Source organism: Amphiprion ocellaris, chromosome 18 (genome assembly GCF_022539595.1).
Source record: "Amphiprion ocellaris isolate individual 3 ecotype Okinawa chromosome 18, ASM2253959v1, whole genome shotgun sequence".
Taxonomy (NCBI): domain Eukaryota; kingdom Metazoa; phylum Chordata; class Actinopteri; family Pomacentridae; genus Amphiprion; species Amphiprion ocellaris.
The window spans coordinates 19,562,371-19,589,148 of record NC_072783.1 but is presented as its reverse complement, the minus strand read 5'-3'; the positions used below and the strand labels follow the sequence as shown (position 1 = coordinate 19,589,148).

The 26,778-nt window shown below is 38.6% G+C and overlaps 2 protein-coding genes across 2 annotated transcripts; both read right to left on the bottom strand.

The window, feature by feature from the left end:
- Positions 1-937: 937 nt before the first annotated feature.
- Positions 938-17,797, bottom strand: fdxr (ferredoxin reductase). The gene is made up of 12 exons (XM_023273400.3): positions 17,426-17,797; positions 16,653-16,756; positions 11,441-11,536; positions 9,473-9,595; positions 9,259-9,372; positions 9,019-9,120; positions 8,081-8,188; positions 6,544-6,628; positions 4,074-4,273; positions 3,801-3,972; positions 3,554-3,727; positions 938-1,482 (listed from the first exon to the last, which is right to left on the bottom strand). The coding sequence occupies exons 1-12, from the start codon at positions 17,487-17,489 to the stop codon at positions 1,352-1,354; spliced, it is 1,473 nt and encodes a 490-aa protein (XP_023129168.1). The 5' UTR covers positions 17,490-17,797; the 3' UTR covers positions 938-1,351.
- Positions 17,798-20,893: 3,096 nt separating this feature from the next.
- Positions 20,894-24,399, bottom strand: LOC111570566 (uncharacterized). Its single transcript, XM_023273409.3, has 4 exons — positions 24,206-24,399; positions 21,770-22,129; positions 21,552-21,676; positions 20,894-21,456 (listed from the first exon to the last, which is right to left on the bottom strand). The coding sequence occupies exons 1-4, from the start codon at positions 24,279-24,281 to the stop codon at positions 21,304-21,306; spliced, it is 714 nt and encodes a 237-aa protein (XP_023129177.1). The 5' UTR covers positions 24,282-24,399; the 3' UTR covers positions 20,894-21,303.
- Between the last annotated feature and the right edge of the window lie 2,379 nt (positions 24,400-26,778).

Here is a 26,778-nt window from a genome sequence, read left to right as displayed (position 1 = left end):
TATCAAAAGTAGCTGTCTTTCAAGCTACAGGAATAACATTGGTGTCTATGGAGTGAACAGGGTCCGTCTGCAATTTGCAAAACCGCTGCAACAGTAAAGAGAGACAAATATTCAATAACTTCACTCTTATACATTGTAGTGTCACTAAAATCACTGCAGCCTTCAACTGGCTCCTGTTGACAAAGTGTTTTAACAGAAATGTAAATGCTGTAATTTGATTCTTTTAATGAACCATGTAACTTGAATGGATGTGATGCTGGTGTGACCACAGTGCACACGTCTGATGTTGCTCACAGTGGTCCAAGGAATGCTCAGGGAGTTTGTGTGTTTGCTCACACTCAGGAAAAATTAGAGGGAACATTGTATGGTATGCCTCAATCTGTTAACCACCTGTTTTGCCAAGATTTTACCTTTCCAACAGTTTCACATTCATTTCTTTAAATGTAATAAATAAGAGGAGCATTGACAGTTGAAGACAAATGCCAAGTTGCAGGTGGTGGACTTTACCTGCTGCTGCCAGGATATTAACCATATAATCACCTGGTACGAGTCTTGTGAGAAGGTGTTCATGCAACAGTTAAAAAGAGGAAAATGCAGCCTCTCCTGCCTTATTTAAATCAAGTATAAGGAATCAAAATACCTGCTAAAACTTGTACCATCTTAAGGGTAATTCATGGTTTCCACATCCATGTGTGCAGGCTGATGGGGTTGTATCTCTTTTCATACTTCAGTAGAGCTGCACCAGTTGGCTACATGGCTGGTTTAATTTATCCTTCTAACACATGGAGAAACAGCAGCTGTCAACAGATTGGACTGCTTCAATGCTCCTGAGGTGTGACGAGCACTGTGTGTGAACATACCACAGAATTTCTGGAGAAATTAGGACTGCTGAATTTGTACTGTGGTTGGGTTCCATCAATGAAACTGTGAACAGGAATCAAGATAAGTCACATTTTATTTTGTACAAAAGACTTTCACGATGGTAAATGTCATTATGTCAAGCATAACATTTCAGTGACTATGTAGTTTTTATTAACAGACATACAGTGCACAAATTCTATAGGAATGGCATCCAATAGAGCTCTGTTTTTCAGTGCAACAGTTCTGTTTATCAGTCTTTCAGTGCTTTGAATTGATATTGTTGAACAAGGTAAAAACTGACCAGATGAGTCCTTACCAGATGTTAATGTGCACTGTGTATATTATGAGTAAATGCCATCCAATTCTACTGTGTTCCCATTGTTGAGTGTCAATGAGGTCCCCATCGATATTGTAATCAGTGTTGTTATTTTAATATTGCAACAGTTACTTAGTGTCCAGCGTTCACAGAGAAATCCTTTGTTGCCTTCAGTCATGTCCGAGCCACCTGCAGCATTTCCTCCACTTTCAGTAGCTTTTCTCTGGGTTTTCCACTGGCCTCACCCCTCATCATCTCCACATTGTCAATCTTCTCCCAGTCTGAGAAAGTTACTGGTTTTACTCCTGCAGATGAGAAAATACAAACCACATTTGGCCATGGCTTAGTGGCATTAAAAAAGCACACACACTCGCTTAAAGAAAGGAAATGTTACAAAAACAACCACACTGGTATAGCAGATTGATCCTTAGAAGTACAATCGTTTGATCCTGTCAAACCAGTGGGATCTGGAGCTATTTTTTCATCATCATTTGCAAGATATTTGCAATGAACAGTAAGAACAGTAACAACAAAAATTCTATTCTTAGCAAGAGTCAAGATGAGTCTGCAACTACTTCCTTTTCACTGGAAATTGTTGAATAATACTGCACAGAGATAATATAAATATAAATATAAAATAGTATAAAGTAAGTGTGAAAGAGAAAATATTTACATTTAGTCCAAACCTGCATATGTCTGCTAGACTGTTGTAGTTTACCTTTTAAATAAGACTCAGAAAATGTAGGAGTTAGCGGCTATGGACAGAATGTGAAACATCTGTGTCCAGACAATGACTAGATATAATGCTGACATTGTTTTACATCATGCTGTAACTATCTGTGTTTTTCTTTTGTTGTTGTTGTTGCATGTCTCTAGTAATTTGAATAACTTCCCAACAACAAATGTGAACTGTCAGGCCCAGGCAGGGGTGGACTGGGGCAAAGAATCAGCCCTGATATTTTTGGCCCAGACCGGCCCACATTATCGGTTGACTGAATCAAGCACTAATTTTTGGATGCAAGGACAAAAACTGACAGAAAGGGCGGATATTCAGAATAAAAATTCAAAAACATCTTTAGAGACCTATACACACTTGTTGACAAGTTGGAAAAAAATTGCAATCCAGTAGAGCAGAGGTATTCAACTAAAATTCAAAGAGGTCCAGTCAGAGAAAATTCATTAAAGTAAAGGTCCAGAACGTCATAATGTCAAACTTGAATTAGTGTGATATATGTTGATGTAACCTAGTAGTTTTATTAGCGTTTGCCTGTAATCAATAACTGACTGTCAAATCAAATAAATTCAGTACAGTTCAAAAAATCTTTTGACAACATTTATTATAAATAATTTTTGATATAACTGTACATCTTAAAATAAAGTGCCCAACTTTAAAAAATAATGACTGAATAACCTGAACCAATTTATATGCATATTTAACAATACCTAAATCTCAAAAAATGTAAACAATTGAACACTTTTGCATTTTTTTTCCTGTCTTATATCACTCCCCTTATATCCCCTGCTGTTTAATGGGTAAACTGAGCTGTAGCTTGCCCTGTCGGTGTTTTTTACTGTGGCCTGAATGCTGTCAGGGCCATTCTCAAACACAATTGGAGCTCATTGGTGAGTCTAGAACCATATTTAGTTTTAATTATGTTCATAGTTGAGAAAGCTGCCTTGCAGCTGTATGTTTAGCCGAACATAGTCAGCATGTGCAGGGCTACTTTCTTCTCGGTGTCGCGTTTTAGGTCTTTCTATTTTGTCTATCCTCCTCTCGTCTGTCCCTTGCCTCTCAACTGTTTTCTGAATGCAGAGCTTTGATGTTTAGCGTCTGCAATGCAGAGACTTCATTGGCTGAGTAGCATCACGTGGGATGTCTGAACTCGTATGTAGTTGGTCTGTGTGTTTCTGAGCTGATAACCAATGACGTAAACACTGGAAAAGCTGGACAATAGAAGTGCCCTGTGAAATTTAAAATCCTGTTACAATTTATTGATTACAGGTCCGGGGGAATACGTTGACCAGCCCCCACTAGACACCGGCCCACCAGGACAGTGCCCGGGATGCCAAATGGCCGGTCCACCCCTGGGCCCAGGGTCAGTCTGACCCTTTTGGGCCCAGAGTCTGCAAATTTTAGCAAGAGAAGTTTGTGTTTGTTTTAATTTATTGTGCCAGATGAGTCTGTCAAATTTTTTTGATCCTGCCTCATACAGTTTGTCAGCTATGACTATAAAGCACTAGTCCACGCTCAAGTATCAACAGACAGCAATGCACAAATCACATGAAAGTTTGAAAGACGCAAATGCAATTGGCTCCATTATCTCAGATTATTGTTTAGATAACAGGGCTTGGAAAGAGGTAATGTGAAGAAATTACCTCTCTTTTCCAGCAGTGCACTAATGCTTTGTGAACCAGGCTTGGCAGCAGATAAATCCAACGTTCCTGAGTCCATGTCCTCCATTAGAGATCGTGCAGTGTCAAAGCTGTTGTTCATGGTGGTGGCTATTACACCTGTGGGGCCTGTTTTCAGCCAGCCGCTACAATATAGACCTACAAGGAAAGACGGATTCACTACATATTTTATGTTAATGTGACAATGTGCTCTGTGGCATTTACTGAATACCTGCAGCTTGCTGCACACGGCCCATGATGTTTGGGACGATGGCTTTGCGGGAGTCAAACGGCACTGACGGGTCGATGGAGAGGCTCTTGTAGCCAATACTGCTCACGACAAGGCCGCAGGGCACATCCTCCTCTTCTCCAGTAAGCACAGCCTGGGCTCCCTCACCTGAACCCTGGTTGTAGAAAGGCAGACAATGTTATCCAGGACAACACGTTAAGCTGCAGCACGTGCCGACACACACAGGCACTTCATGAGCTTTAAAGTCCTGCTCACCTCCAGCTTGTTGACTGCCAGTCGAATACCAGCTATTTTGTTGTGGTTGGGGTCAGCCAGGACTTCGATGGGGCTTCGGAAGAATCGGAAGCCCCAGATGCGGGAGGCCTTGTTCCGTCTTTCCTGCTCTTTCTCTCCTGGTTTCTCTAGGGCTGTCTTCAGCATCAGCTCAGTAAGACGCTTCCTGGGCCTCGGCACATCTGACACAGCAGAGATACTTCTGCTTAACATCTGTCTGCTTTGCTTTCATACACAGTGCTTTGAAAAAGTATATAGATTTTTCAGACCATTAAACTAATTTCAATAATAGACAAAGATAAGTCGCGAAAATACAAAATGCAGGTTTTAAATGATGATTTCATTCACCGAAGTAAAAATGCTGTCCAGCCCCACCTTGCTCTAAGTGGAAAAAGTAATTGCCCCCTTAGCTAACAATCTACCTACACTACTGTTCAAAAGTTTGGGGTCACCCAGACAGTTTCATGATTTCCATGAAAACTCACATTTTTATTCATGTGCTAACATAATTGCACAATGGTTTTCTAATCATCAATTAGCCTTTCAACACCATTAGCTAACACAATGTGGCATTAGAACACAGGAGTGATGGTTGCCGGAAATGTTCCTCTGTACCCCTATGGAGATATTCCACTAAAAATCAGCCATTTCCAGCTAGAATAGTCATTTACCTCAATAAGAATGTCTAGATTGTTTTCTGATACACTTCTGGTTAACTTAATGTTATCTTCATTGAAAAAATGCTTTTCTTTCAAAAATAAGGACATTTCTAAGTGACCCCAAACTTTTGAATGGTAGTGTAATTGTTTTCAAAGGCGTTTGGCTGCTATTACTAGTTTCAATATTTTATTTTTATTCTTATTCGAGAAATTTTTCCTACAAGTTACAATCCTGTTTTTCTTGAATTAGTATTTTTTGATATTTTATTTTGTTTTACATATTGATTTTTATAAGTTTCATCCTGTCTTGATGTGCCCACATAATTTAGAGACATTTCTAAGTGACCCCAAACTTTCAAACGGTAGTGTATGTATGCACATATATATCCATCCATTATCTATACACCACTTAATCCTCATGAGGGTCGCTGGAGTCTATCCCAGCTGACTTGGGGCGAAGGCAGGGGACACCTGGACAGGTCGCCAGTCTGCCGCAGGGTTATATATACAGGCAAACAAATCACACTCGCATTCACACCTACAGGCAATTTAGAATAATCAATTAACCTCAGCATGTTTTTGGACTGTGGGAGGAAGTCGGAGTACCCAGAGAAAACCCACACATGCACATGGAGAACATGTAAACTCCATGCAGAAAGATCTCAGGAAAGCCGGGACACAAACCGGGGATCTTCTAGCTGCAAGGCGAAAGTGCTACACTACTGTGCAGCCCTGTATATATATATATATATATATATATATATATATATATATATATATATATATATATATATATATATATATATATATATATATATATTCAACTAAATTGTCCATCAGTGATCTTTGATTAAGACCAAAGTAATATGTTTTGAACAAAATATAACTAAAATTCACTGCAACTATGGAAATTGAAGCACTACGCTTTCATGCTTGCATACACGTTTAAATTTGTATATGTGTGCGAGAAAATATACAGCTCTGTCATTCTAACAAATAAAGTGTAGATGTGCACAAACAAAGTGACGGTAATCACATGCAAAAGTGCCTACACAGTAACACAGTTCACATAAAAATATTTAAAGTTGCTGGTCTTCAGAAATTTCCTGTAACAGCACTTTGTGTTTTTGGTGTGCTGCTGTGACCACAAACTTGTCACCACTGCGATGCAAGTGTAGCAGCACTGATATATACAGACACTAACCATCAGTTATAAAAAAACATCCTTCACTTACTGCTTATCACTTACAATAGACATGAGATCAAGGTTTTTATAATAGCTCGGACTAAAGGCAAGGACACTGCTACAAGCCTGAACATGCTCTGCACCATCTATCAACTCTATGACATTTCTCTAGCAAGGACAAGGACCTGTCAGAAGGTCAAATAGATTGTGCATAGTGCTGCAAAACACATAAACTCTTTTCCTAATCTGCAGCATCTTACACCAGCGGAAGACTTTTTGATCTCCAGGCAGCAGCTATCTTGACTGGTTTGCAGTTTCCATTCACCTCACAGTAATGCACCTATAGATCTCAATCGGGTACGCTTCAGTTGGTAACCACAACATACATTCTTGTTTCCTTGTGACATTTTCAACAGTCTCTGCATTAGTCAGACACTTCTTGTGAGAAAAAACACATTTTACCACATCAACTCAAAATGTAAAATACTCAAATTCATAGGCCTTAAAGCCAAATTCTACATTTACCCTGCTCACCATTGGAGCAGACTGGTGAAACGATACCAAGAAGTGTGAAAAATACTACAATAAACATAATTTTGTCTGTTACCTTTAAGAGCCTCTGCGACTCCCTCAAAATCAGTTGCTACCATCTCAGGTCTGGTGCCTGGCAGGTTCACCATTTCTCTGAGCTCCTGTAGACAAAGGGAACACGGGGATCAGTGGAATAAAGCATTCTTTAAAATAATCTTTTAGTGTATGAGGTTGATCAATTTACTACTTGTTGGATCACATTTTCTTAGTTTTGGCTATTGTTTCTATCAGCCCTGGTAAAACTATACTTACTACTGCAACTGTTGACAGAGCACGACGCCTGAGAAATTATATGAGACGACAGATATTACACAGTTTAGCCACATTATCAACTCCATTTTTCTATCAGGTACCGCATGAAGTACTTCTGTAGTTATAGCGGGAAATGTGGCAAAACTGGAGTAAATGGTGTGATGTTGATCTAGTTTGTTGTCGCTAAAAAGAAACTGCCAGATACAATGATCCACTGCACTGTACACACTAGAATAGAATAGAATAGAATAGAATATTCTTTATTGTCATTATACAATATATAACGAGATTGCAGAGCTTCTCCTTTACAGTGCAAGGAAATCTTAAAGTCGTGCAAAAACAGTCTATTTACATATATACAGTATAAATAATGGAGATAAATAATGGAGTGAAGTGAATGAGTGAAAAACTAACCACTAACCTAAGTGGTAACAGCATAAAGCCACATGTCATCATTACGACTGCATAAAAACTTGTTGGCAAGCAAAGCAGAGGAGTTGAACTTATTAGAACAGTGGTTCAGCGATTAGCACCATCACCTCATAGCAAGAAGGACCTGGGTTACTGTGTGGCCGTTCTACATATAACTAACATATAAACTGTTAAAATGATTAGCTAAAAGTAACAGGGAAATAGATAAAATTAGCTAAGATGATAAATGATTAAGTAATTAGTGAAAAGTCATGGATAAATATAGATATAATCAGCTGAAAATAATAGATAAAAAGTCAAACTTAGCTAACAGCAATGAATAAATAGCTACAAGGAATGAATAAATATTTAAATAATTAGCTAAAAGTAAGGGATAAACAGCTAAAATTAGCTGAAAGTAACAGATAAATTGCTAAATCCTCAGATAAACATAATGGATAGCTACTGTAATAATTAGATGAACATAATAAACAAAAATAGCCAAAATTAGCTTAAAAAGTCATATTAGTTAGCTGGAAATGATGGATTAACAGTTAAAATTAGCCAGAACTAGCTTATAAAAATACAAATAATTAGCTAAAAGTAACTGATAATAATTTTGAATAATTAGCCAGAACTAATGCACGAACAGTTGAAATTGAGGGCTAAAAAGAACAACTATAAAGTGTTTGTTAGTAATAGACTGATGGTTAAAAATGAAATGCTTCTGTCATTCCATGTGGTAGTTTTCGCAAACACGACAAAACTGACCTCACCACTGTTAAATTGTTCAGTCAAAAATCACTGTCCATATCCACTGTTAATTACCATCCATTTTAAAACCAGTCAACATTTGTGTTATTATGGTGACAGAGGTGAAGGAAACACACCTTGATGGTGCAGGCTATCTGCATCGGACCTCTCCTCCCGACTATCAGCACCCTGCGGACTTGGCTCTGGGCCAGAGCCTCCAGGGCCGGCTGGGTGATGTCAGTTTTCTGCAAAAAAAAAAATGAAAGACATTGTTTAAATTACAATTTTTGCAATAAAAAAAAAGAAATGGATTTGTTACGCAGATGTTGTGTCTATTTAAGGTGATTTCTGCCTTTATATTCTGTTATTCCTAGTGCTATATGTGCACAATTATGTGAAGTTTTGGTATTTAATATAAAAATGTGCCGTACACTTATATTTCCTTAAATTTCCAGGTCCCACAGTGAAGGTTCTGTTGATGTCACTCTCTTCCTCACTTTACAAACTAGTTGCTCTTCTTTTTAGTCCAAACAAAACATTTCATGCTGCAATACTACCATAACAGTATGATGTGTATTAAGTGGCCAAATGTCATCATAGATCTTTATCATTTACTCATGAGTTCTTTGTTCTTCAGGCATGAAAATACGTTCATATAAACTGACAGAGTAGATACATCGCTTTTAAAAAACAAGTTCACCTCGAGTTCATAGTTGTTTTCCACACAAGTACTGCACATGTAAAGTATCATAGTTCATTCTTCTCATTGAAAACGGAAATCAAGATCTGCTTGCTAACTTTTTTGGAACTTTCAACCTCATATCACGATTTTTATTTTGGTCAAATGCAGAAGCAATCATAGACATAAGATTGCTGCTCGACACTGGCTTAAATTGTGAAAAATGCATCTGTTGGTTAAAGCAGCATGTTAAAGCATGTTTTTCCCTCAAAACTATACTCAACCCAAAATAACAATGATTGTATCGGATAAATATATACTAGAATGCATCTGTGTTCTCATATATCTTGGATCTCTGCTATGTTTTTAACCTAACCTAATCTCTGTGTTCCTCACCTTCAGACTGTCAATGGGAGATAACAGGATTCTTGCTACATCCAAGGCCACGTTACCTTGACCCAGGATCACTGCTGTTTCACAACTCAAGTCTGGACTCAGCTGAGATAAGAGAGACACACAAATTGAAGATAAAAACAAGGTGTGAAAACAAAAGTGAAAGAAGACTGATATAATAATCTTTCACCTGCTGTCTGCTGATTTTCATTTACAGGAAACGTTGTCTTATAAAAAGCATACCTCTCGACAGTTGGGCAGCCCGTTGTACCAGCCCACAAAGTCTTTGGCAGAGTAAACCCCGGCCAAGCCTTCCCCTGGCACTCCAATGCTTCTGTTTCCCTCTGCACCGTAACTCTGTCATAAAATGTAAGAAAAATGCACAGAAATCATTTTGCACTTTTGTTTCAAGGCGATTTGATAGCACAGGTGCAGCAGCAGGTTTCCATGTCCTTACCAGTACGACAGCATGGTAGGCTTGTTGCAGCTCGTCAATGCTCACATCTTTACCCACGTTCACGTTGCCATAGAAACTACAGCGTGAATGTTTGGCTGTCTGCGTGAATGTGTTGATGACATTCTGAGGAAAAAGATCAGAATTAGTACAAAACATTGTATTGTATGCAATAATGTGTAGTAAGTGGCAGCATCAGTTTGCTATAGAAACACTAGTGATAGAATTCTCTTCACCTGCAGATGACAAATACACCAACAGGAAAAGCACTCAGAGAACGCAGTACTCCACCAAGGCCGCTCAGTCGTATAATTTCCGACTGATAAGGATGCAGTGGTGGATTTGCAGTAGGATCACAATCATGTGATTGTTAGCAGGCACCTGATGTAGTGTTCACTTGTTGTCATAGTTACAGTGATGCTGTGCTGCTATCTCGCAATGATTCAGAAATCTTTAACAAATCCATAGATCCAGACGATAAGCTGCATCACTGCCAAAATTTAATGAGGTGGTCCTTGTGTCATTTCTGACCTTTCCTCAAAATTTCATCCAAATCCGTTAGTTCATTTTTGAGTTATGTTACACACAGACAGACAGATTCACAGACAGACAAACGTACGTCGATCGTCACATAACTCTGCCGTGTTCCTTGGCGGAGTACAAAAAGCATGGTGGTTACTATAGTCATGAGTAGTTCCTGTTTGCACTGTTTCCAAATATTGTGTAGACAACTGTCACTGAATTACTCAACTACTGAAGAAAATATATAAACGTAATTATTCACAGGCAAGTTCTGAGCTAGTAGGGAAGTTTCTGAATGATTTGTGCACATCAGGGCCTTTAGACTGACTGCTCAGTGAAGTGAAGTTTCCTTCTTAATTTTACAAATAGTTGAAAGTTTAGCTGACATTGAATGAACACCATGAATAAATATTCTAAAATGCTTCGGATGATTTTGTACAGAAGTGCATCAGCCTCAAAATTAAAAACTGTTTTGAAAAACAGTGAAAAAAGCCCTAATTCTTGGCTTAAATGACATGAATACACAAGAATTCACTGCTCAGTGTAATGACCTTTTTTCTTTGCTGTGCAAATTAATTTCAGTTGTTTACACTTGCAGAAAGCAAAAAACAAGATGTATTTTTGCTGGGCGTTGCCTACTTAAAATATGTGCTAACCACCTGTATCTGCTGACAGGTGCTGTGGCTTTGAGCGATGTTGTGAATGAACTAACTGCTGCTTGTCAAGAGACACCTAATACAAAGAGTTCTTCAAGAATAGACACCAATGAGCCTTGAAGATGTAGGGAGTTTTTTTTTTTTATTTGGCTAACTGTGTCCCTCCTGCTCATAATCTTCATGCTAAGCTACGCTACAGAGCTGCAATGATTTGCTGATTATGTTGCTCATTGAGGAAATCAGTCTGTAACTATTTTGAAAATGGATTGTTTTAATAACTTCTAAGCTTGCGCATTACTGGTAATGTGCAAATTTCCCGAGCTTCTAAGCAGAAATATACACAGACACACAAAAGCATTACCACATCACACGACTCCCATCACCACATGTGATGAAACACCTTTTGTTATTTACGCTTGACCACACTTGCTCCAATTCAAAACATCTCCCGGTCTAGAGAGTTAACTTTCTATTTGGCATGCTTGTATTATTAAGTGACTTATTTTGCATTGTCTGTGCCAGGATGTTTTCCCACAGACTGAGTGAACAGGTTTGTCTGCAGTGTCGACTGAGTTCCCTTTTCTGCAGTAATGCAACTGTTCTGATCTGAAAGCCGACGGGTACAAAATGCGTTTTATCTTATAATTGGCAGGTAAGCTATCAGTCATGAGACAAAAAATAAACCAGACTGTCAGGATTAAAATGCTTTTTCTTAGATGAGAAAAAAAAGGAATGTGTGACAAACAGTCTCAGATAATTATCGTTCTCACGACATCTCACAATGAGCACACACCTTGACTTCAGGGTGATCAGGGGCCACTCCGAACCGGACCAGGCCAAAGGGTACAGGCAGCCTCTCATAAATGTCCACTTCAACATCTTGACGAGCCTGCGAGGAAAAACAGACATAAAATGTGAAATGGAAATCTTTCACTATAACTGTTTCAAATATGTAATGACCTGAAAAATCTGTCTCTTTGTAGGTAACAGAATTACAGAATAATACTGGTGTTGGTTTATAGGGGTTTTCTTGCACAGAGGAGTTTTTGGCAGCACCCAAAGAGGTTTTAGGCAGGACCAAAGGGAAACCACCAGCCCCGTAATTATAAGAACTGAGAATATTTCTTTTAAACCAGTTTTGTTGATTGGGGTTCCATTTCTTAAAGCATAAAATACATTTCTGTTTATTAAATTATCAGAAATAATAGGAGAAAGCGTTGATTTCTGTCAAGTAAGCTAATACAGACTCATTGCTTTTACTGTACATGCACTGATTGTGCGTACTGTCACTCACCAAAGACTCATCCTGACCTAGGGTAAACTTGACTTTCTGTGTTAGCATTGGTGTTGTAAGCTTGTTAACAGGTTGATATTAGCAATGCATTAAAGCAGCACTGTTCTTATAGCTCTACTGTCATCACACAGGCTGCTGTGTGTTACTGCATTGCTATGGGGAAGCTGTGCCACATAACGGAATACTACTATAAGGGTAGGAGGTCTATCAGTACTTAATATCATATATAATACTGGTTTGCTGTAAATGTCAGATTTGTATCAACAGAATCAGACACTTGGTGAAATGTTTTAAAAAATGCAGATTTTCATAATTTCTATAACATTAAAGACGTACTTCAGTTGTAATTAATGTTTAAAATTTGCAAAATGGGTTCCATTACATGACTTAGTTTCTAATTTTGGAATTAAAAGATGCTTGCATACATTTCTGGCAGTCTTCACAGGTGAGCTTTTAGTGACATTTCTAATAAATATATTCATTCGTCATCTACATTTAAAGTCACAGTATGATATATACAGGAAATTGGCAGGAAAACAACGAAGGGCTGCGCATTTCTACAGAACAGATGAACAATAAAAATGTACTTCTAACGTCACAGAAAAGTATAAAAACTGCTTTTTTGTGGGGAAACACCAGGGTGTTTGTGCACAGGTGCACTCTTGTCATACCGACTTATCCTCACAGAAGCCTGCAGAGCTACAAATTCTATTGAGCATTTATATTTTCATTCATAAAGTCATGACAGAGACGCTCTCCCTGATAACACTGCAGCAACACTAATTTACATACTTTATATTATAATATATAATATCAGCATACTACTGATATTCTACGTTTACCAAAATGTATTTTTTTTCTCATCTGATAGCTGACGTAGCTTTCCTAATATTCACTTAGCTGGTATCGACTATACACATGCATTACTACATGCATCTCCAGTCTACTTTAGTTTGCTAAAGAGAAGGAACACTACCAGTGATGTATCAAATTCAGCTCATTTGGAACAGTAAAATACTTTAAGATGAGTCTTCACCTTCATCTTGCACAAAAGTCTGGCCTTCTCTGTCTTTTCAATATACGTGAACCCTGCTGCAATATGATGGTGCACAGAAACAGCTCACAAGCAGGCGTGGGGTGTGTATGTTTAGATATCTGTGCACTGTTTGTACTTGCAGTCTAACAGAGCTGCTGGTGAGACAAAAAATGACAAATATGCACTAAATAAAAAAACTCCAAGAAAGATCTGGGAAAGTACATGTAAGCACGACGGGTGGTCTGGTTTGCTCAGCTTGCATTTTGCTGTGTTTAGTTGTAGCTGAGTAAGATGCATCAAACTAAAAATATTACAATCATTATTATGCATCTTTTCTGTGCCCACATCTGCCTTATTCTTTGCTGATTTACTATTAATATCTATCTTGTGTCTATGTGTGTCTCAGCTTGTACCGGCATGCTCTCGTAAAGTACCACCATGGTCTACAAGTTATTTCCTGTTCTACTTAGGGCTGGTCTGTTTATGTGAGCTACATGTGGGCGACTATTGAAAACAGAACTGGAAAGCTTTAACAGCTGGGATGTAGCTTGTATTGGTGTTGCATATTTAATAAGGCAGGACACACCCATTTGTCTGCTTCTCTGAGTGTTCATGTCTAATTTTAGTGGCCAGATTTGGAGAAGAAGCTATTAAAATCTGATTATATTTATTTATATTTTATTAACAGCTGGTATGCCGAGTTAATTGTTAAAAGTATATGCAAAGGAAAAACATCATGGTGAAGAAAGCTCGACGTCTCTACCACCTTAGATGCCTGAGGGGCCTTAAGTTCCCTCTAACCAAGATGATATCCCGATTTTCCTAACAGGAATTCCGAATGGATGGCTGGTTTTATTCCTTTGGGAATCAAGAGAAAGAAAAAGCTGACTGGCTCGACAGGCAGCAAAAAAAGGCACTGTAACTGGTCAATGTCATTATTTTTTGTGTGTTTTTATTCTCTATTCTTATTACTGTTTCGGTCTGGAATAGGTGCTCAACGCATTTCACTGTGCGTAATTGTGTTTGTGACAAATAAAGGTCTTGAATCTTGAAAGAAAATGTCAATAAAGAGTACTTAAGATATAAGCAAACTGTTACGTTATTGCTATAGCAAAGAAAGAGCTGATAGTAAGTTTATTATGATGAAGCTTTCTTAAATGCACATGAGAAAAATGCAGATAGAATGCAGTAGCAACTCCAGTGAAAAGGGATTTCATTGGCCACCAATCTTAACAGATCTAATAAGTTCATTCACTGAAACTCCCATGTCCAAGTCTCAGTGAATGCAACTACTGTGTCTGACTGCAAGTGAAAGCACAATAAGATGACTGTGAAAGCTATATGCAGCAGCAGCTACTCAGCTGTGACCCTTATTCAGATAACATCACAGTACAGTCTTGGCACCAATAATGGAAAATAAGTCACTTAATAATACAAGCATGCTAAAGAGAAAGTTAACTCTCTAGACTGGGAGATGTTTTGAACTGGAACAGACATGGTCAAGTATGACATCAAAGTGTAAATAACAACAGGTGTTTCATCACATGTGGTGATGGGAGTCGTGTGATGTGGTAATGCTTTTGCGTGTCTGTGTATATTTCTGCTTAGATGCTCGGGAAATTTGCACATTACCAGTAATGCACAAGCTTAAAAATTACTAAAGCAATCAATTTTTAAAACAGCTACAGATTGATTTCCTCAATGAACAACATAATCAGCGAATCATTGCAGCTCTATGTAGCACAGCGCTTGAGTCATAATGTGGTTAGCGCAGCTTAGCATAAAGACTATGAGCAGGGGGGAAAACAGAGGGTAGACAAAATGATTTGTGTGGTTAATTGATGAAAGCCACACCCAGATCTCAAACCGTTAACTGGAGCTGAAGTTTAGTTTGTTGCGCTAAGCTATTGCTATTTGTAGGAGCCTTTCCACTCAGCTGAATAAATACCTACAGCATCAAAAAGCAGCAGGATCCACATGAATGTCACTAAAGCAAGAGACCTGTGTGCATTTATTCACAACAAAAAGTGACAAAGTGACTCCATTAATTACTTAAATCATAAATGATCCCAGGTTTGGTCAGGATCTACCAGTAAAAAACAAGCAAACACAGAGACAATAACACAATACATAAGGAGACAAGGTAGAAGAGCCAAATAAAATTAATAGTAAAAATGATAATAAGTGATAATAAGTTAAATGAATATTTAGCTAGATCAGCACGCATATCAATCAAAGGAACTATGCAGTTTAAAAATGGAAGAATAAGATTAAAGATTTAAAGTTGGAAATAAAAAAATCAAAAATTAAAGAATAAAAGAAGATATCACACCAAAGAACTCTGCAGCAAAAATTAAAATAAGGCAAGAGAGAACATACAAAGCAGACAAGCACTCAGAGAGTGCAGTACTCCACCAAGACTGCTCAAAATCTTTAATAAAAAATGGCCTTAGTTGAGCACAGGTGTGTGTTATGCATGTGTACGTTATGTACGGATACCGCATCACATGACCTAAATATGTCGCGGGCGGCAGGAATTGATGGGACTTGGAAGCACCCCCACAATTTAATCAATTGTTCCTTGTATGATTTTGGACGGATAAGTCCCGATAAGTCCACAGTGCTTGATTTGTAACAGAATCACAATCATATGATCGTCAGCAGGCAGCTGACGTAGTGTTCACTTGTTGTCATAGTTACAGTGAAGCTGTGCTGCTATCTCGCAATGATACAGAAATCTTTAAGAAGTCCATGGATCCAGACTATAAGCCGCATCACTGCCAAAATCTAATGAAGCAGTCCTTGTGTCATTTCTGACCTTCCCTGAAAATTTCATCCAAATCCATTATTCTGTTTCTGAGTAATGCTGTGCACAGACAAACGTATACTCATTGTCACATAACTGTTGCATTCCTTGGCGGAGTAATGAACAGGTAACTAGTGCATCAATGCACAATAGAACACTAAAACTGTTTAAAGCTAAAAGTAAGTAAACTTCACATAAAAGCAAATCTATAACAGTGGGTTTCAAGAAGTGATTTAAAAGAAGCTACTGACTCTGCAAGGCTTTTCTCCTCAGGCAAGTCGTTCCAAAGTCGAGGGGCCCTGATGAAGAAGGCTCGGTCACCCTTAGATTTAAGCCTTGACTTTGGAAATGACACTTTGTACTTTCCTTCACCTCAGACAGGTGAGCTGTCTCACACACACAGTCACAGCTGATCAGCTACAACTGAATTTTTGTTGAATCAAGCGCTCCATCACAGTGAACGTTTATGAGCTATATACTAAACAGTGGTCACCAAAATAACCAAAACGTTAAGTACACTTATATTAGTCTGTGCACATCAGAGACTTAGTAACATAATGGTAAAAAAGCAACCAAAATACACCACTATGTCATTTCTTAACCCCCATATTGACATAGTTTTCCAATCTATACTACAGCTGAATAATAGGATTCCTGAAATTCAAGTATGGCTTTTTGTTTTTTATGCAGCCCTAATAGGATAAGAATTTCTGGAGACGCCATGACAAGATCATAATGCCTGTTAGGATTTTCACATAGAATTACAAAATCTTGACAGTTTATCTACATCGCTCACACTGAATGCAACCCTAGACAGCTGGGTTGGAACACCCATGTTCTTCTACAATAACAAATTAGGAAGTACATACCTTGATTATATGCTGTGCTGTGTAGAAACCTGCTGGACCGCTTCCAACTATACACACCTTTGGATTACAAGAGGAATAACACGCCTTTCCACATCTGGTGATACCTGCAGAACCAGAGGGAGGACGAAGCAGAGATGTACATCCTATTAGGAGCTACAGAAAAACAGGAGCTTGTAGTAAATCAGTTCATTGAGACACTGTAATGTAATTCCCCAGGCCATATTCAAGATTCCAAAGGTGTATTGTCACGTGCACAGAAACTAGGCAGTTACACTGTGCAATGAAATTCTTGTTTTGCTGCTCCTCCTTCACCAAATGACACAATGTATAAAAACTGAAGCAGTGACTACATAAATAAACAGACTTAAACTGACAGCAGCAGCGGTCATAAAGTGCACTGTGCATTTGTAAACCAGTTTTGCATAAAGTGACTATAACAGTGATAAAGTGAATTACAGCAGTAGTATAAAGTGATTCTATGAGGCTAGGTTCCTCTCCTCCTACAAATCATATAGTATAGCATAGTATTATATATAAGATAATGCATTTTAACACTGCACAACGCAATACCCGACTCTGGTAGTAATATATCATACTATTTATGAGCCGAATTGCAGAGTGAGGTCAGTTTGTTAAAGTTTAAACCTAACTTCCAGCTGGTGTGTAACTTTGTCAATAAAAAAATTAGACAAATGTTAATTTAGCAGAGTTTTGTATTGGTTTGGTGAGCGCTGACATATTTGCAGCAGCATGAACACGTCCAGGTGTCTCACCTTCGTGGAGTCTCCATCTGCTTCTTCCTGAACTCCACAGCTTCAGCAGTTTATGGCCAATCATCTTTAACCCCCCTCCGGCTACAGACGAGCTGCTTGGCTTTAAATCAATAAATAGTTATTTCCTCTGTGTAGTTTTCCTGGTGTTTGGTAACCAGCTCCGCATAGCTGCCTCTTCTCTGAGCTGACACTGAGCTGTGAGCAGCCTGAGACCAACAGCCGAAGAAACTCTTTACCTCACCGGAGAGCTAATGCTAACGGCTTGCTGCACTTAGCCGCTCCCAGCTGCGTTTATTTGTTCAACACATTTGAACTTTATCACAGAGCTACAGTGGTGTTATTATAATAGGCTGCTTTCAAGGCTGCACACTGTGCTACACTCACAACGGTCCGTGGAGAACCGACAATTCAGTGCGAAGGTTCCACTTGAACTGAGTGCATCGTTATTAGTTAACTAGCAGATAAAGTTACTTCTAGTAGCACTTTAGCCTACACACAGGTTGCACACTCCAAGCAAACATACACTACCGTTCAAAAGTTTGGGGTCACTTAGAAATGTCCTTATTTTTGACAGAAAAGCAGTTTTTTTTTCAATGAACATAACATTAATTTTACCAGAAATACAGCCTAGACATTGTTAATGTGGTAAATGACTATTTTAGCTGGAAACGGCTGATTTTTAATGGAATATCTCCATAGAGGTACAGAGAAACATTTCCAGCAACCATCACTCCTGTGTCCTAATGCTACATTGTGTTATCTAATAGTGTTGAAAGGCTAATTGATGATTAGAAAACCCTTGTGCAATTATGATAGCAGATGAATAAAATTGTGAGTTTTCATGGAAAGTATGAAATTGTCTGGGTGACCCCAAACTTGTGTAGTTCTGCACAGATGACATTTTAAAATGTAGTAGTTAAATGTAGTAGTTAAAATGTAGTGTAGCTCTGATATATTTTGGGCCCAGACCATTCAGAAACTTACAGAAAATAAGTGGGGCTTTACATTCTGTTCTATATTTAACAGGAAATCAGTGCAGCCAGTGCAAACTTAGTTATCAAATAAATAGGACATCTCCCCATGTTTGAATGAATCAGCTTGTCATTTGATGTCAACCCTGTTTGTCAGCAAAGAGCTTGCTTTAAGTATTTTGTCGGGATCCATTCTGTGAACTTGGATTAACCTTTTACCTGCATTAAAGTATTTATAGTTTGGCATGACCTCAAATTTGTTGGTTCTTGGAAACACTTGCTGGATTCATTGTTGCAGGAACATGTCTGTCAGGTCACAATCACAGGTTTATTCAGTGTAAACAAGAGTAGATGACAGATTTAACCCTCTGAACACCAATTACTTTCTGGGCGTGTTTGGTTTCTATTTCATTTTTACTCACTGTGAGCTAATTTTTTCCACCTCAATGAAACTGACAACTCAAAAATGTCATCTGTGCAGCAACGTTATAATGTCATTAATCATATAAAAAGGGGACAAAAGCAAAAGTTAACTTCTTTGACAATTTGATGTAAATTAACATTTTTAAATTGTTCATTGAGACTGTAAATGTTTTAATTTTTTTTAATCAAAGGAAAATGTAGTTTTTAAATCAAGTCGACGTTTTTGCAACCTCTACAGACTCTGTTTTTCACACTACTCTGCACATCTGCTCCAGAAAAATGTTACACCATGCTGAATGTATCTTCCAATAACTTGCTGATGTTTTTCCACTGTATAGTCTATTTGAGTCACGCTGCAGTTCTGTTTTTTAGTATATTTCATTTCCTCTCAGTCTCTGTTGTTAATGTCTCTTTGCTGTGTCAACACTGCCTGCAGTTCATTTGAAAAGTCACAGAATTTGTCAAGTGAATCAGTTGTGCTTAAAAGTGGCAATTTAATCTTCTTGTTTTAAAAAAATGAAACCTGAAGAACAAAGTGATTTCAGTGGAATATTACAATGTTAAACTTCAATTTGGTTATTTTTTTCTGATAGACCCACTCTGTTAAATGGGTTAATTTTGGAGATTTTTTTGAAAAAGACATATTTTAAGTGCTCGTTACTGTCGAGAGGAGTTATCTATACCACCTTACCTGTCCTCCTGTGAGATTCTCAGGCGCCAGCAGTGTGTGATGACATTCTGACGTTGACCCAAAACAATTATGGATGAAATAAAGAAATTCGAGGACAAGTCCTGTAACACCACATTTGTGACACAACCAGCAGGAAGCTTCAAAGAGCTTACTTTACCTGAAATCATGTCATAAGTGCTGCATTCTGTCAGTTTCTCTGAAGAAAATATCCTTTTCTTTGATGCTCTTCTGGTGGATAGCAAGTTGTGTTGAAGTCTGACTCAACTGTTTCTCTCAGTTTAGGTCAGTTCTGTCCTTTAGCATTGGAAGGGCAGATGACAGTAATTGTTCTTTTGCCAATTAATTAGACTACGTGGTTCGCAGGACCATCCAGTTTGAGGAATATTGGTGTATTTTACTTTTCCTTGTTCTCAGGTTCTTGTTGGGGTACCGTTTGCTCTGACTATTAATTAATACAACTTTTCTCTTGCTTAAATGTCTTTTTCAGTTTTAAATTTCCCTGACCGACTTTTAGGCTGTGCAAAGTTATAACTTAGTTGTTGTTGTAAAACGGTTTTGTTTCTTTTTCTTGTTTTAACTATGTTTGCTGTGCTGTAGGCAAGTAGAAAAGAATATGCATATGAATAAATTTGTATTCATTTTAGTAGGAGGAGGATTATTACTTATCTTCTACTTTTTTTCCACTCTTCCTATCTTGTTTTTGCTGGTTTATGTGGTTTTATCTTTAATGTTAATCATCTCGGTTTTGCTCATAGCCTTCTGATAAAGAGATTTAATCATTTGTGACCTCAAAATGGCTTTGTAAATACCACGGTGCTGAGCTGAGATGTGGTTTCCTGCAATGTCTGACTACAGATCCTTTGGGTTGTTAGCTTATATTAACATTTTGGGCTCTTGATCATGTTCCTCGAGCCATTCTAGTTTTTGAGGTTTGGCTTTGTCCTGCTAATGGATGCTACTGTTGCCATCAGTAGAGGTGTTTGGTCTGCAATAATGTTTATGCCAGCGGAAGACTATGAGTCAAAGTACTGGCAGGTTTCCCAGCAGAACATTTCATTATAGCAAGATGATCAATGTTACACAGTTCACCTGTCAGTGGATTTAAAATTGTGACTAATCAGTGACATACTCTAGTCAGTAAACCACAAGATCATCTCAAATGATTATATCTAGCTGTTCAAACCAATTCAGACCTGAACAAATCAGTTTATCTTGGAGCTTTTAAATGACACCTAAAGAGAATGGGTCTCAGGATGTCAGAGCATCAGTGCATTAGAATGAACAATGCAACATGGTCAAATAAGAAGTGGATTGCTGAGGATGTACTCTTCCCTTTTTAAAACGAGTATTAAAAGACTGAAAAAAAACAAGATCAAATAAAATTTTAATGCTAAGATTTAATGCACATATCAAAAGCTCCACGTCTCTTTACTGGACATGAAAGAAACAAAAACAATTGAACAGGTCAAGCTGAAGTGCGTTGCATCACAACAAATAGTCAAATTGCTTGCTTTGCAGTTTTTTTCTTTACCAACACCGTTCACAGGCATCACACCTGTACACCCCGCATCAGCCAGGATGTGGTAGCTCAGTCACTTTTCTGCAAACAAAACGCAAATTTGTATATGAAAGGAAATGACAGGCAGCACAGCACATTCGAGCTATTGCCTTCAAAGATCAGAATCTATCACAAACCCCTCTGTGCGATAAGCTTACTGTGAAGAGATTTTACAGCTTTTTTTTTTACAAAGAAAGATCATATCTCATCATCTGCTTTGAATCAGATTTCATTTTTACAAAATTCCCCTGAAGTCTGAAGTGGTTGTAGATGTGATTAAGTAAGGACAATGTTGAGGTCGCTGCTGAGGACAGATGTGCTGAGGCCTGTCCAATCTGGCAGGTCTGGGTGGTACTGCAGCTCTGCCAGGCCTGAAGCGCTTTTTAAACTGCAGGAACACAGTGAACACATTCATTAGAGTATTCATTTAAATTCTTCGTTTTTGCAGGATTATGAGAGCGGGTCTGTCTGCTTTGCACTTACTCGTCTACACCTCCAAATCAGTGCTGCGATGAAGAGACACAGAACGACAATGAAAGCCGTAATGCTCAATAAAATCAAGGTGAAATCCCAAACAGGCTCCCTGCATGGTTCCTGGGGGTCCCTCTCTGAGAGGAAAAGAGGCAGACCAAAAGGAATAAGTGACATAAATGTAGAGCTTTTTGAAGTGATGGGACTGTGTGAACGACGGATCTTCTCACCTCTGACGATGATGACGGTGCCATTGCTGGACAGGGTTTGTCTCCTCATTGATTCAAAGTAAGTCCAACTGCAGTAGTATAAGTTGGTGTCCTCCAGCTCCAGCAGAGACAGCTGCATGGTGAACCCATTACCCCCTCTGACTGGCTGGTCTTCAGTCACAATGACTCGGTCTTTAAAGTGTTCATTTATAGTTGTCTTGGTGATCTCTTGTCCTGTGAAGGCCAGGTACACGATGCCTTGGTCACTGGGGAAACGTCTGTACAGGTAAACCCCCAACGGGTCAGACAGGGATGTGGAGCATGTGATCTCAGCAGATGAGTTGACTCTCTTATAAGAGACGGATGACGGATTTTGAGAAGCTGATGATAGAGAGATGGCTGTTTACTGATGGCTCCACTTCAAGAGCATTGCAGGGAAAGCAGTTATGCAGATAAGCACAGATAAGCACAGAAACAGGTTTCGATGGGGAGGCAGAGAAAAACTCCCGTCCAAAATGTGAACACATATATTTGACTCCCTCAGCAAAAGCATAAATGAAGCAGACTTGCTTTTGGAAACACTGCTATAAGGTTACTTTGAGACACATAGACACTTCCAGCAGGGAGGACTTCTTCAGGATCAGGTTTGTGTTTTAAATTTCAAGCTAATAGAACCACAGAATCTTTTATTGCAAATGTAATTATCGGTACCTGAGTGGGTGCCACATGCACATTTTAAAGGTGACTTCCTCAAATAACAAACACAAAAGGGGATAAATCAGACCAGTCTGGGATAATATTAAATAAGAAAAGTTGATCTATGGGAGGAAACAGATGTGACAAGAGACTCTTGGAGGCCATATTAATGCCTGGGGCTCTTGGTCGTGTTTCTTGAGCCATTCCTGAGCAGTTTTTTGAGGTTTGGTTGTCAGCATTGTCCTGCTGACAACTACTGTAGTCTGGGTTTGCTGATCCATGAGTAGGTGTACTTGGTCTGCAACAATGTTTATGTCAGTCGTAGGCTATGAGTCAAAGTAACGGCAGGTTTCCCAGCAGAGCATTTCATTGAAACAAGATGATTAATGTTACAGTTCACATGTGAGTGGGTTTAATATTGTGAGTAATCAGCAACATACTCTCGTCAGTAAACCACAAGATCATCTTGTTTTTTTCATTTTGTATTAATTAATTTATTTACTTACTTACACTACCAGTCAAAAGTTTGGACACACCTTCTCATTTCATGAGTTTTAATTACTTGTATTATTTTCTACATTGTAGATTAATACTGAAGATTAACACTTTTTTCTTTGCAACATAATTCCATATGTATTCTTTTATAGTTTTGATGTCTTCAGTATTATAAAGTACAAAATAATTAAATGAAACACTGATTGAGAAGGAGTGTCCAAACTTTTGACTGGTAGCGTATTTACCTAAATAGGGACATTTCCACCATAAATGAATGCAGAAAAAGAGGACCAAAGTGTTGCATAAAAATTCACCATAATACAGGAAATAAAATGTTTGATGCTTAGAGTTTCCTGGGGGAGGCCCTGCAGACCGCACTAGCTTAATGTTTACCCCTACCCTCATACGTTTATTATGTCCCTTTAAAAAAGAGACTCTTAAAGTATTTTACATGATCGTTTGAAACATTGGTAAATAAGTTTCCAAACTGACTCTACTGCATCCTGCTGCAAAATAATGTCAGCGTTTACTCAATTTATCTTCAGCAATAGTAATTTTTTTTAGATTTTACATTTAAAAAACTAGCTAATAACATGGATTGCATTTTGAAAGATGAAACAGTGTTTTCCCACTTTACAATAAAGCACTGTTTGGGTCCCTTATGACATTTCAAACAACATAATCTCTTGGATTGGGAGCCACTAAACTAAATCACTAGAAACAATGAAAAGAGCTAAAGAAGTGGTGGAAAACTACTAAGTATATCCACTTAAGTAGATGACAATCACCATTTAATGCTACTAAGCAAGGTACATGCTTATATAATAGGTCTGTTTTTTCAAGATTAAAACCAGCATTTCCTAAATTTTGATTCAGGTCTTTAGTTTAGCATTTTAGAAGGCAGAACGATACCACATTAATCATGTCACAATTCACTGGAGGTCTCTACTGGACCAAACAGTAACTGTATATAAAGAAGCTAAGACTGACCTCCGTTGCAACAGTATAATGGGAATCACAGTTGATATTTGTTGACAAGTTTGATTGCTTCTGTATATAAGTATATTTGCTGATAAAATTAGGTAGGTTTTGGAAAAAATCGACTTGTGCTTGCATAAAAGACTAATTTTCCACCACTGTTGTTAGAGACGCTGCTCAGAGAGCAGACAGGATGAGGCTGCAAGCAAACAGGAAAAGATGACTCAGATTCACCTTTGAAGACACTTTATGGTGTTTGGATCTTAAAGTCAAAACTCATCCTCTCACCTGTCCAGATGCTGAGCATGACCTCAGCGGGCATGCACAGTAATCCCAACACGCAGCTCCACCAGTGGACCTTCATCCTGCTAGCTGGGCTGCAGCAGGCTGCTGCCTCAGATGCTCCAGACGCAGCAGCAGTCTGACGGACTAACAGGCTGACTGTCACACAGATGCTTCAAAGGAGACGTGTGATGTGAAGAGGAAATGTGACTCTGACTTATTGTCACATCATCAGCTGTGTGTGGGTGTGAATGTACAGTTCTGCGTACATCAAAGGCGTGGAAACACTCTGTACTGAAAAAGATTTATTTGAAAAGAAAATGTTTTTCCCTTTACAGGTTCATGTGCATGAGTTAATCTGCACCCAGATCTCCACACACATACATCCAGTATCTAGTAATCACTCCTTTTACCATGCGTTTCCATTGCACTCTGTTTTTATGTTTTACACTTGTAAGCAACACATTAACAAAACAAAGGTAAAGGTGACGATAAGTGGTCCTAAATTTGAACTACTACATCCTACATTTCCTGTAACACAGTTAAATAGCATCATTCATATTCCTAAATGGTCCAGCAGAAGGCAGCTGGACTTTTTTTTGTTATTATATTATTATATTTTGGTTACCTTCTCACTAGGCTTCTTCATTTCTAAGTGACTGGTGGAGAGTTCCAGCCGTATTCTCACTTTCAAATCACATAGCTCAGGCATGGATTTTGAGAAGCTGTGATAGAAAAATGGATTGTTTCTGACTTCTTCACTTTAAGAGCAATGCAGGGAAACCAGATATGCTGATAAGCACTACCAGTATAGACACAGGTTTGAAGGGGAGGCAGAGGAAAACTCCTGTTCAAAATATGAACACATATATTTGATTCATCCAGCCAAAGCATCACAGAAGCAGACTTATTTTTGGAAACACTGCTATAAGGTTATTTTGAGACACATACACACCTCCAGCAGTGAGGACTCTTATGCCCAGGTAGATGCTGTGATGACTATATTTGTGGATTTTTTTTGTTTTTTTCTCTCCTTCTTGCCTCCCTTCACATCCCCTCTCTGCTCTGTCCCTGCTGCGACTATCACACTCCTCTGGATGGCACCTCACCTTTGTTGGATGTTGAAATTCTGCCACTTCCCACACTCCTATGGTCCCCAATAAACTTCTTAACTTTCACTTCAGCTTTAGTGTCTGCTGTAGGGTCCAACTAAAATACAACCTTGATAGAGTTTCTGCTGTAAGTCAGCAGTTCAAGTTTACATTAGCAACTGCAACAGAACCCAGCAGAATCTGTAAAGCAGGGCTGCCCATCTTCAGCTAACAACTGGAGCAAGATTCTAAGAAGGTCACAGGAGACCTGAGTGGATCTAGGAGGTTATATATTCCTCTTTTACTAAGTAATAGTAGTCATTTAGGTGAATTGACCTTTAAAGGCCAAAAGAACAAATGATGCTAAATTAAAATAATCAGGCCAAATATGACAAAACAGCTATTATTAGTTCTCTCTGATGTTGTGGATCAGTTATGTGTTGAAATGTGGAACATTATATTAAAATTTTGTTTAACCAATATTTTTTATCCTAAATTGAGACCTTCATACCTCCTCTAATTTGGTGGAAGGTTTGTTTCAGCCTGAATGTGGGTCTCTCACACCAAATGCAACACTTTCTGTCCAAACAGGTGAAATGTGGATAATGAAGATGTCAGAATTTGATGTGTGCAATAAAAACACTGATCAGGCATAAAATTCTGACCACTGACAGGTGAAGTGAATAACACTGATTATCTGTTCATCATGGTATCTGCTAGTGTGTTAAATATATTAGGCAGTAAGAATACATTTTGTCCTCAAAGCTGATGCTACAAGCAGGAAAAATGAGCATACATAAGGATTTGAGCCTGTTTGACAAGGGCTAAACTGTGATGGCTACATGACTGGGTCAGGGGATCGCAAAAACTGCTGCTCTTGTGGGGTGTTCCTGGTCTGCAGTGTTCAGTATCTATCAAAAGTGGTCCAAGGAAGGAACAGTGGTGAACTGGTGACAGGGTCATGGGTGGCCAAGGCTCACTGATGCATGTAGGGAGAGAATGCTGGCCTGTGTAGTCTGATCCAACAGATGAGGTACTGGTGCTCAAACTGCTGAAGAAGTTAATACTGGTTCTGTTAGAAAGATGTCAGAATACACACTGCATCACAGTTTGTTGTGTAGGAAGTTGCATAGATGCAGACCAGTCAGGGTGTCCATGCTGACCCCTGTGCACCTCCGAAAGCACCAACAATGGACATATGAGCATCAAAACTGGACCATGGAGCAATGCAAGATGTTGGCCTGGTTTGATGAATCATGTTTTTTTTTATATCACGTGGATGGCCTACCTGGGGAACACATGGTACCAGGTTGCACTATAGAAAGAAGGCAAGCTGGTGGAGGCAGTGTGACGCTTTGGACAATATTCTGCTGGGAAACCTTGGGTCCTGCCATCCATGTGGATGTGACTTTGACACACACTTCCTACCTAAGCAGTGATGCCGACCATGTTCACCCTTTCACACAGACAGTATTCCCTGATGGCTGT